The following is an 11,613-nucleotide window of genomic DNA, read 5'->3' on the forward strand; positions in this document are numbered from 1 at the left end:
ATACGTTACGAATTTTTATATAAATTCATACTTTCTTGTGAATATAAATAAAGAAATGGATACTAAATAGTGATTTGTTTCATCCACAACTTTATGTTAGATATTTTATATACATATTTTTCTATATTATATATATTTCGTACATTTGTATAGCTTTAAATTTCCTACAAATGCATAAACATCCGTTGTGTGACTAAAATATCGTACAAACTTTAATTAATTGTAAGAGAATTTGGAATTATTTACTATTAGTATTAATTTAATATGGTCGTTTTATTAATAGTAAAAATGTTTTACATCTTTATAGTTTTGCTTTGATTACATTTTTAAATCGTAAGCATCAGGAAATCAAGACGAAATGATGAATAATCCGATTTCCGAGAATAGAAAGAAGTAAAAGTGAAATGTTAAGTTTAAAAGAAAAATTCAATCAAAACTAAACATGCACTGAATGTATGGTTATATATCTTTTACATTTGTTAAATGAAAACATTGAAAACTCACGTAAGGAAGGGAAAAATGTATCGCGTCTTCTACCTCTACTCAGACAAAGAGCTCTTTTCGTGAAAGAAGTTTCACGGAGGCAATGAAAGAATTTTTATCGAGCAGCTGCAACCTGTAGCGTTTGTATGCGCGACGGCTGGCTCGTGTTTGTGTAGTAGTGTCGTAGTGGTAGGGGTAACATAGTAGTTCGATGTGCGATATGATGGGAGTTTTACTGCCTTCGACGGGTTTTTTCTAAAACGAGGCTACAAATGCTTTGCAGTGGGGATACGAAGCTCCACGTAAAACAGCCAAATAGAGAGAATAAGTAGTTGTTTCTTTATCACACGTTCTCATTCCCAAAAATTTGATCATTAAAAAAAACGAGAATGGCAGACGTGGGAATTGAGATTGCGGGAGATATGCAAATACCTCAACAAAAGCAAAAATCTGGCACTGGGTAATCATTAAATACATGATAGACGGATATGATGATCGCAGATAGAATGTTAAATATTTGTTGTCTAATACGCAAGAAAATTTTACGATAATAAGAACACTGACATCTTGTTGATAGTTATTGGTTAATTAAAGTTACCATATTTTTGAATAACACTTCCCTTGTGATTACATTTCTAAAAGCTTCTTGTACGATTATTTCTTTATTATGAACATTTTAAAGAGAAATAGAAGGTTTTTTAATTTTGTATTGTTTTATAGTAATTTATGTTAATAATTCATGTACATTTTGTTGTTTAGGCTTGAATTCCTACAGATACCACAACTTCCACTCAGTAACATAGGATATCCACAAGCTCATGAATGGATTGAACACAGAAAAGCTAATATCAGGCCTTGGTCTATGTTTCTTAATACAAGCAACATAAGACCTCCACCCAGTTTACCAAGATTGAATAAAAGAATTATGAGAAATATTGAATATTTCCAGAGCAATTATTTGTTCGTGTTTGTTGGATTAGTTATATATTGTTTGTAAGGTTTATTACGTGTATTTATTCTTTCACTTATATAGAATATCTTTTTACCTTAAATAATTCAAAATAAATATTTGATATTAGGATTACATCACCATTATTGCTGTTTGCTGTTGCTGCATCTCTTGGAACTTGTTATAAGGTTTCGCAACGTCATGCTAAACAGGAGCTTACAATATTCAATCATAAATTAACGCTAGCTCAAGTTTATTCTTTGGTAGGAATCTGTTCACTGCCAATCTTTTATTTAGTAGGTGCTGGTGCAGCTCTTTTCTGGGTTCTTGGTAAATAAAACAAGTATCCTTTTGTTTAGATATAACATAAGATTATTTATGTGTAAATTTCATTTCTCAGGCGTATCCTGGTTTCTAATAACTTTACATGCAGCATTCTATAATATTGACTCAATATTATGTCCAGGAGAAGATGAACTCAATTCTTTAGTTATGCAAGAAGTGTGATCTTTATTATAATAGATATGTACTATATCAAATTTTAATCAAATTTTATGTAATATGTAGATAATATAAAGCATTATACATTTATATAAATTCATGTATTACTAAAAAATACATGTATGTAAGATATAATTAGTAGAATAATATGTCAAACTTAATTTTAATGAATAGAAGTAATATTAAATAATATATATATATATATATTCACACTTTGACTGCCACGCCGAAATCACATGTTTCGCTCAGGACGCCACGGGAATATTTTTATTATTCAAAGCATATAATGGCAAAATAATAATAAATTGATGATGTAAGACAACATTCTTCCCCAATGGACCGTTTATCTTATTGGTGGTCACGGGTGACCACCGTGGCGCCTTGGTAACAGTTGATAGCGACATATTATAACAAGGCTTCGTTTATTTCAACAAACCATTCGCATTCGTTATTTCGTCGTAAGCAAACCGCCCAGAATATATTGTTGAAACGTGTAGAAGATATTAGTAAACAGTATTTGCTCATTCTATATATAATAGTAAGGTATGTGCACACTTCTAACTTCAATTATACGATTATAAAGCAGCACTTACGATTATTTTCTAAGGTGTATTTATAATAATATTCGTAGATTCCCCTTCAAAGATATGGATGCAGACACTGAATATTTTTCGAGTGCATCCGAGAAGTCTTCATTGGAAGAGTCGTCTCAATATGAAGCATCAGAAGACGAAATATTCCACGTATCACCCACGATAAGGCGGCACCGAATCGAACCGGATACCGACGATGAAATGGATTTCGAAAATGAAAATGAACATAATATAGAGGATAACGAATGGTCAAATAATATAACACAAACAGCGACAAGTGTAATTCCATTTGTAAAATCTAGAACTGCTGTACAAATCGAGGGTAATCAACCACACAGTTTTTACGTTGCTTTTCTTACGGAAGAAATTCTACAAATAATTGTTGATGAAACCAATAGATATGCTGAACAATATATGCAAAATAGAAGATCCATTCGTGTAGATAAATGGACACCAACCGACAAAAATGAAATGAAACGATTTTTCGGGCTACTTATATGGATGAGCCTAGTCAAGTTACCAAAATATGACGCATATTGGTGTACCAATAACACCTACTGTCAATCTTTTCCAAGAACAGTTATGTCGAGAAATCGGTTTGAGTTGTTATTACGGTTCCTTCATTTTACAAATAATCAAACGGCAAACACAAATGATAGACTGTATAAGTTAAGACAAATTGTTGATATACTAAATCAAAATTTTTCTAAATACTATGATTTAGATGAAGAGATATGCATTGATGAATCACTAGTACCTTTTCAAGGACGCATAAAGTTCAGGCAACTTTTGAAACAGAAACGACATAAATACGGCATCAAAGTCTTCAAAATGTGTTCAGGCCAAGGATATACATACAAATTTGAAATATATTCGGGAAAAAACTTAGATGCACCATGCATAACCCCTACAAATGTTGTAATGAATATATGCAATAATATTCTTCATAGAGGCCACACAATTTACACCGATAATTGGTATACGAGTATAAATTTAGCCGAAAAATTAATTGATTGCAATACTCATTTAGTAGGAACCCTAAAAAAAGATAGAAAGGGAATACCTGTTGACGTAAAATTTAAAAAATTAAAACGCGGTGAATTTATCGCAATGCAAAATAAGAAGGGGATTACGATCCTCAAATGGAGAGATGAGCGTGATATTTTTATGATTTCGACAAAACATTCGGCTGAAATGGTAGAGGTCCGTAAAAAGAATTATGTTTGTGATAAACCAATGGTAGTGGTAGATTACAGCAGAGGAAGATATGCTGTAGATTTATCAGATCAAATGATAGCATATTCTACACCACATAGAAGAACCCTCAAGTGGTATATAAAATTAGCTTTAGAGTTATTGTTTACATCAATTTCAAACGCGATGATACTCTATAAACAAGCAACAAAAACAGAAATCAAGCTATCAGATTTTAGAATGGCACTTGCAATGTACCTTACACAGTGCCACTCACCAGAGCCGTCAGATATACTTATTCGACAAAGACTGCGACACGAAATGCAAAAGAAAGAAGGGCAAGCGTACCTGGCACGAAAATTTTGCAGAGAGTGCTATAAAAAAAATGTTAAACAGTTAGGGTCAAAAATTGCTAAGAATCGCACCAAAAAGGTGACCACCTATTGTCCAGATTGTATTGATGAGCCACATTTATGTTTAAAGTGTTTTAACACAGTGCACCGTTAGATGCAAGACTTGTTCTCATTTTTTTTTATTGATTTTTTTTATTTTTATTAAGTATCTTCTATTTATTGGTTATATTCAAAATGCCCTAATCACCAATGACCACTGTGGCATTGCAAGAGAAACCGTGGTCGGTCATATATGAGCGTGGCAGTCAAAGTGTTAAATGATATCTTTATACCTTTATATATAATCTTTATATATAATTTACTTTGTTACAGAAAGTACCAAAGAATAATTTTGTATTACTACTATTGCAAAATAAATATTTCTATTTGTAATAGGAAGTTAAATAAAACAATTAAATATTTGTATTAATTGTAGCTTTCCAAAACCCCATAATTGTAAAAAATATTTTTAATGATAGTCTCATTTCAACATTCGTTATTGAAGAAAATATTTAATATGAATGTGTCATGAAATATGTATTAGAGAATTTATATTTGATTGTAATGTATTATAGAAACGTCGTTGCTTTTTATTTAGTTTGAAGGGATGAAATGGTATTATTAACTATAAAATAGTTCGATAGGAAAGTCTTTTATTCGCTAATGAATTACGGACTTTTTCTCGGACGAATGAAATGGGAACTTTCTCTAACTGTCGCTGATTCCCACATTAGCGCAACCAATTAGGCATTTAATTACTTTTGTTGCACATCGTATTCTCGACATCCTTAACCCGCTTCTTCAAAAGTAGAATTTGTTTATCACTGATATATAAGGTATGATATATACCAGTGTTATTTATCACATTTAGTGATCCAGGGTAATTTCTCCTTGGCCTAAGGCATGTGATGTGGTTTGTAATGATATCTCTGGTCATTTTTGGCCTGTGGTCACTAGATATTCGACGAATGGGCCATTTAGCCTGGGTGCACACCGACGTCAAAATGACGTCCGTTGCGTGATATCCTTTGTAGAAATATATGTACTTACATATGTATTATTATATACTGAAGTGACACGCGTTCTTAGTGTGAGCTCTTTAACATAAATACATATAATTCTACACAGACGTTACGCAACGGACGTCGATTCGACGCTCGTGTTGTCTCATCCGTAGAAACTTGGGATTAATGACTTTTGTGAATAACGAAACTTGAACAAAAAGATACATACAGATGAGACTAATTGAAGCGACACATAAAAAAAATTTTTTTAAAAATAACTTTGCTGGCCCGTATGTCACAAATCATATCGGTCGTTGGCACACCAAAGGTTTTTAGTTGTGCGTGCCTTTGGTCGCTACAAATTTAAGAATTTATATAAATTGAATTGACACAAACAAGTGGAAGTGACAAATGGTATCAATTTATATGGACACGTGATCATTTAACACATTGCATACAATTACAATACATACAATTGCACACATGTGTAGTGTAATATATTAATACAAATCATGAAATTACATCTTTGTGATTATATACATTACTTTGCATTTATTCAAAAAATAAAATTAAAATGCTAAGTATGTTACTTTGTAAAAATGCACATAAATTAACTAATTCATAAGAAAGAAATCTGTGTAGTAGTAAATCAAAGGTTAAAAATACATGCATGATACGATTATATTGTGACAATTTCCTGTACCATATCTGTACAGCATCCGGAATTAAAGATTTCTAATTGGAACATGGAAATTCTGTAAGCATACTAATATATTTTAATTAGTGCTTTTTACATAGAAAATTTTGTAAACATATTATAGTTAGATATTGTATAAAATTAATAATAAATTATTTTTTCTTGTAAAGTTGGAATAATTTAATATAAATTGGATAAATTTTAATATAATCCTTTGTCCATTTTAATAGCTTCATTAATAGTATTCATTGTTTTATTCATGTCTTACTTTGTAACATGTATTTCATTCTTCAGTTTATCACAAGATTATAATATCAAGTCGAGCAAAATATTTGTAATGTACATGTTGTGTGACACTTTTTTTATGAATATATAAATATTTTTTATTTGGCTTGCATGTAGTATACGTTGTTAGATTCAAATAAATAGGATTTGAATACTGATCAATTCAATTCAAAATGGAAGAGGACGATGAAGAAATTTCTATACCATGGATACAAAAAGATAGAAATAATACATCTGAAGCAAGTCTTTATCGATCAATACCAAGTAATTTAAATGCAGGATCTATACAAACTTTGTATCAAAGTGTTCGTAATATCTCATCATTAAATAATGCTATGAGCATAAATAGTATGCATAGCGCAATCTCCCTACAAGATATTGAGCGATCATATAATGATGATTTATCAACCCTTAATAATGGAACAACAATTGATGGTAGTTGTACAGATTTAAGAAATAGTAGAAGAAGTTCAAAATCGGTAAATTTATAACTTTTTATTTTTATTATATTTTTATAACTTTATTATTTTTATTTAAAAATGAAACTATGTTAATCATGAAATAATAATTACTTTCTTCAGATTTCAAAATGTGGAACAGCTTTTAGTTTATATTTTCGTGACGAAGTTCGTACAATTGATTTTGTAATTGTTTGGGATGAGTACAATGTGGAAGCTCAAACATATCGCTGTACTGAATATAGACGTGTAAGTAAGTGTATAGTGAAGAAATAATATTCTTTATTCAAGATCTATTTTTAATTTTTAGGTATTTGAAAAGAATTTGGAGAAGGAAGGTTTACAGTTAGAATATGAACAGGCAGAACCGAACGGTCTTCATTTTATAAAAATTCATGCACCTCGAGAAGTACTAAGACGGTATGCTGAAATATTAAAACTTAGATTGCCAATGAAGGAATTACCTACCGTGTTAATTCCTGAAAATCGTAGTAACGCATTAATTAAAGAAGTCAATTCGTTATTCAAGAGAATTATGAAAAAATATTATGTAGACCAAACAATATTTCCAACTATGAGACATAATTTTACGGCTGTTTATAGCCGCGATAAAGAGTACTTATTCAGCTTGGACTCGCCAAACTTTTTTACTGCCGCAACACGTGCTAGAATTGTACAGTTCATTTTAGATAGAACCAGATTTACAGAAACCAAGGATGATGATTTTGCATTTGGGATAGAAAGGTTGATTTCGGAAAAAGCATACATAGCCGCATATCCTCTTCACGATGTAAGCCATATCTTTTTGTTTTTTTCTCCGCATTTTTTCAGTTTTAGATTTATTGTAATAACTTCTATTTATGTCAAGTTATAGGTACATGCTTGTATTGTCTTTCTACATTATTAGTGTCGTTAAAAAGTAGGGACGGCTATATCGTAATATCAACAAGCTTTATTGTTTTCCATTCGCTTATTTCGCGCAGTTTTTCACACCTCCAAAACATTGAATTATCCATTGAAATCTTTAAAGGAAGAACGCCAATATATAATTTATGGTTTACCCTTTTGTTTCAAATGTAGTTATTCTACGTGGATTTATATTAAACAAAAAGCAGTTTATAGGATTTCCGTATTTTATCGTGTTTAATACGTTTTTATACATATTTTTATATAAATAGACAAAGTGTAGTTATTAAGGGTGGATTTTCAGGTATGTATGTATACTGAGGCTTCTTGAACTTTTACTGTCCTTTTGTTCATTATCATCTTCATTTTATATACGACAATGAACGTTTATGTTCGTATTTCCTTCTATCTGTAAAATTTCGTTAACGATTGTAAGTGAATATTTCGTTAATACACCACATATGACTATTACTAAAAATGCTGAATTTATCTTGATTATAAAACAAGGACTAAAATATTTTATTGAGTAAACAACATTTTATACTTTTTACTATACATAAATTTAAATAAATGTACATTTAAAAATTTTCATATTTCATGCAATATATATTTCAAACAAATTTAGATATAATTCAAATAATAATTTATTTAGGACATAATATTTTAATTAATACAATTTTTTCTTATTTTCAGGGTGATTTACAAGCACCAGATTCTATGAGGTATCTTTTGTACAAAGAATGGGCATGTTTAAAAAAATGTCTTCATTATCAACCATTGGATTATATCAAAGAATATTTTGGAGTAAAAATTGGGCTTTACTTTGCTTGGCTTGGATTTTATACACATATGCTGATACCTGCTAGTATCGTGGGCCTTTTATGCTTCATATACAGTTGCGCGACTTTGTATTCTAATGAACCAAGCGAAGATGTTTGTAATGGTAAGGGTATCATTCAAATGTGTCCCTTATGTGATCATTTTTGTGGATATTGGGATTTAAAGGAAACATGCTTACATGCAAGAATTACGTATTTGTTTGATAATCCATCAACCGTGTTTTTTTCTATATTTATGTCATTGTGGGGTATGTAATAGTATTTTTAATTGCTATACACATGCACAATGTAAATTTCATTATTATTTTTATTATATTTTATTAGCTACATTGTTTTTGGAATTGTGGAAGAGGTATTCAGCAGAAATAACTCACAGATGGGATTTAACTGGTTTAGATGCTCAAGAGGAACATCCTCGTCCTCAGTACTTAGCACGTTTAGCACATATAAAAAAGAAATCGCTCAATATTATTACAAATACGGAAGAACCGAAAGTTCCCTTTTGGAAAATGAGAGTTCCCGCTACGATTCTTAGTTTTTCCGTCGTTTTGTTGCTGGTTTGTGAATATAAAATATAAAAAAGAAATGAATTTAATACTTACGACTTCTTTTAAAAAAATTTGCTTTTTATTTATGTTTTAAATTATAGATTGCAATAGCAATGGCAGCAGTGTTAGGTGTTGTTTTATATAGAATGTCTGTTTTAACCGCCTTAAGTGTTTATGGACATCCTATGGTAACAAGTTATGCAATATTATTTACAACAGCTACTGCAGCTAGCATTAATTTATGCTGCATTATAGTATTTAATTGGGTCTATGTTTGGCTAGCTGAATATTTAACCGAGGTACTTTAATATCCTAATAACAATATATTTTTTCCTTCGTTTTTAAAAATATTAAATTTTTCTTTTTTATTTCTACAGATTGAACTGCTTCGAACTCAAACTGAATTTGATGATAGTTTAACATTAAAAATATATTTACTCGAATTTGTTAATTACTATGCTTCCATATTTTATATAGCATTTTTTAAAGGAAAATTCGTTGGTTATCCGGGAAATTATAATCGCTTTTTCGAATATCGACAAGAAGAATGTGGCCCTGGTGGCTGCCTTATGGAATTATGCATACAGTTAAGCATTATCATGATTGGCAAGCAAGCTATGAATACAATATTAGAAATGTTGTTTCCACTATTTTACAAATGGTTAAATACTTTAAAAGTACATGTTGGAATGAAGACAAAAGATGGGCAGAAAAAAGTTACTACTCGGAAATATCTTCAATGGATTAAGGATTATAAATTGGTGGAATGGGGTCCAAGAAGTTTATTTCCTGAGTATTTAGAAATGGGTAGCGGTATTATATTTTTAAAACTAGATATATGTATTTATATTGCCTATTTAAATTTTAATATTTTATATATTACAGTGTTACAATATGGATTTGTTACTATCTTTGTTGCTGCATTTCCGTTAGCACCATTTTTTGCACTGTTGAATAACGTTTTTGAAATGAGATTAGATGCCAAAAAGTTATTGACGATGTACAGAAGGCCAGTTGGACAACGCGTTACAGATATAGGCATATGGTTTCGTATTCTTGATTCTATTTCTAAGTTATCAGTTATAACTAATGTAAGTTTGTATCTATCTATAAAGCATTTGATGTAAACAATATATAATTTTTTGTATACTTATAATTTGAACTTTTTAGGCGTTCATTATAGCTTTTACTTCTAATTTTATACCAAGACTAGTTTATCGAATAACTGTCTCTGATAATTATTCTCTGGAAGGATTTCTAGATCATTCTCTCTCCAAATTTAATACAAGTGACTTAAAAAATGGTACTAAACCATTTTTACCTTCTCACGAGCAGGTTGAAATATGTAGATATCCAGATTATAGAGAACCTCCTGAATCGCCAAACAAATATCAATATACAATTATGTTTTGGCACGTACTTGCAGCGAGACTAGCTTTTATTGTTGTATTTGAGGTATTGTTATATCACCAATGCAAATTTATATTCAAAAATCAACTTTAACAGCTAACAAAATCAATCTTTTCCAGAATGTTGTTGCTTTGGTCATGATATTCGTGCGATGGTGTATCCCCGATATCCATCCAAAGTTAAGGGATAAAATTCGACGCGAGACGTATATAACTAATGAAATAATTATTCAACAAGAAGCACTTCGTGCTCGTGAAAGATCCGCTAATGATGTAGAAACAAGTCAACATATTACATTAAATGAAAACACGAATCGATGGAACAGAGTCATGAGAAATAGTTTATCTAATTCTGAATTTGATTTAGAAGTTCATGGAAGTCCTGTATCACCGACTAGTACACATTCACGAGTTGGTCCTGTCGCGTTATAACCATTTTGTAGACCAATTTAACGAAATCAGTAGAAAGTTATAACTGTGATGCTAGTCACACCTATATATATTGGTTTCATTAATCTGATTTTCAATGAATGTGTTTGAAGAAATTATTTAATAGAAATATATAAAAAGTATAACTAATATTAATAATAAAGAAAAATAAGAAAGATGATATTTAGATACATATAATAATTTATATATATGTTGATATTGAATATTGATATTGAATTGATAATTATTTAAAAAGAAGGAAATATTTTTATTATAACAAATTTTGATATTTTATATCTCTGTTAAAATATGTATGTATATGAATCTTATACTATTGTTCCTAACAAATGAAAATGAAGACTCATGACCTAACTTAAAGACATAGATATATGAATATATTACATCATTCTGTCCTTTTTTATCTTTTATGTCAAATTATATATTTAATTCAGAAAAATGTGCGTAGTAATGTAATTTATTTATTCACTTATTATTGCATCTTTCATAAATTACATTTTTGTTATTGTATTATTTCAAAGTTCAATTCCATAAACATAATTGATAAAGCTTCCTCTAAAAGTTCCTAAAAGCGATATTATATTCTAATATATGGATTTACTTCTTAAGAATGAATTAATTATCCTACATTTATGCACAATATAGCAATTAACTATTAACTGTTAAGTAACAATGAGGTTTCTTAATATTATGATAATGTGTATTGTTAATATTATAGTAACATCTACCTCTACTTGATTACAAAATTTTCCCTTAATTTTCATAAACTCTGTAATATTTTTAAATATATACAATTAAAATATACATTTTGATACAGTTAACTGCTATATTTAATAAGGATAGATATGTAATACTTTTATGAATGTATGCAATTTTTATATCATACATGTATAACTTAAATAAAGAGC

General features: G+C 29.8%; 2 protein-coding genes across 8 annotated transcripts; both read left to right on the top strand.

Moving 5' to 3' along the window:
- Positions 1-514: 514 nt before the first annotated feature.
- Positions 515-4,538, top strand: LOC126921245 (prenylated Rab acceptor protein 1). Of its 4 annotated transcripts, none has more exons than XM_050732655.1 (5): positions 515-943; positions 1,243-1,476; positions 1,563-1,775; positions 2,108-2,476; positions 2,565-4,538. In XM_050732655.1, exons 1-3 carry the CDS (start codon positions 873-875, stop codon positions 1,768-1,770), a joined length of 513 nt encoding a protein of 170 aa, XP_050588612.1. In that variant the 5' UTR covers positions 515-872; the 3' UTR covers positions 1,771-1,775; positions 2,108-2,476; positions 2,565-4,538. The 4 variants fall into 4 exon arrangements, with proteins under 4 accessions (XP_050588612.1, XP_050588611.1, XP_050588610.1 ...); XM_050732654.1 differs by having other exon boundaries at positions 647-943; positions 1,563-1,762; positions 1,833-2,476; XM_050732653.1 differs by lacking the exons at positions 515-943; positions 1,243-1,476; positions 1,563-1,775 and having other exon boundaries at positions 1,948-2,476; positions 2,565-2,848; positions 2,925-4,538.
- Positions 4,539-4,991: 453 nt separating this feature from the next.
- On the top strand, positions 4,992-11,526 carry LOC126921233 (anoctamin-1). Of its 4 annotated transcripts, none has more exons than XM_050732604.1 (11): positions 4,992-5,873; positions 6,216-6,577; positions 6,680-6,805; positions 6,867-7,346; positions 8,156-8,549; positions 8,626-8,858; positions 8,951-9,148; positions 9,227-9,662; positions 9,735-9,940; positions 10,020-10,304; positions 10,379-11,526. In XM_050732604.1, the coding sequence occupies exons 2-11, from the start codon at positions 6,272-6,274 to the stop codon at positions 10,688-10,690; spliced, it is 2,976 nt and encodes a 991-aa protein (XP_050588561.1). In that variant the 5' UTR covers positions 4,992-5,873; positions 6,216-6,271; the 3' UTR covers positions 10,691-11,526. The 4 variants fall into 4 exon arrangements, with proteins under 4 accessions (XP_050588561.1, XP_050588564.1, XP_050588563.1 ...); XM_050732607.1 differs by having other exon boundaries at positions 4,993-5,873; positions 6,279-6,577; XM_050732606.1 differs by having other exon boundaries at positions 4,994-5,873; positions 9,227-9,656.
- The last annotated feature ends 87 nt before the right edge of the window (positions 11,527-11,613 follow it).

Source organism: Bombus affinis, chromosome 10 (assembly GCF_024516045.1).
Source record: "Bombus affinis isolate iyBomAffi1 chromosome 10, iyBomAffi1.2, whole genome shotgun sequence".
NCBI classification, from domain to species: Eukaryota; Metazoa; Arthropoda; class Insecta; order Hymenoptera; family Apidae; genus Bombus; species Bombus affinis.

Excerpts from the sequence above, each read along its gene's own strand:
- LOC126921233 (XM_050732604.1), top strand. The coding sequence starts at position 6,272 with ATGGAAGAGGACGATGAAGAAATTTCTATACCATGGATACAAAAAGAT. Across the intron at positions 6,806-6,866 it reads GCTGTACTGAATATAGACGT|GTATTTGAAAAGAATTTGGA; the intron begins GTAAGTAAGTGT and ends TTTAATTTTTAG. Across the intron at positions 7,347-8,155 it reads CCGCATATCCTCTTCACGAT|GGTGATTTACAAGCACCAGA; the intron begins GTAAGCCATATC and ends TCTTATTTTCAG.
- LOC126921245 (XM_050732652.1), top strand. The coding sequence starts at position 2,581 with ATGGATGCAGACACTGAATATTTTTCGAGTGCATCCGAGAAGTCTTCA.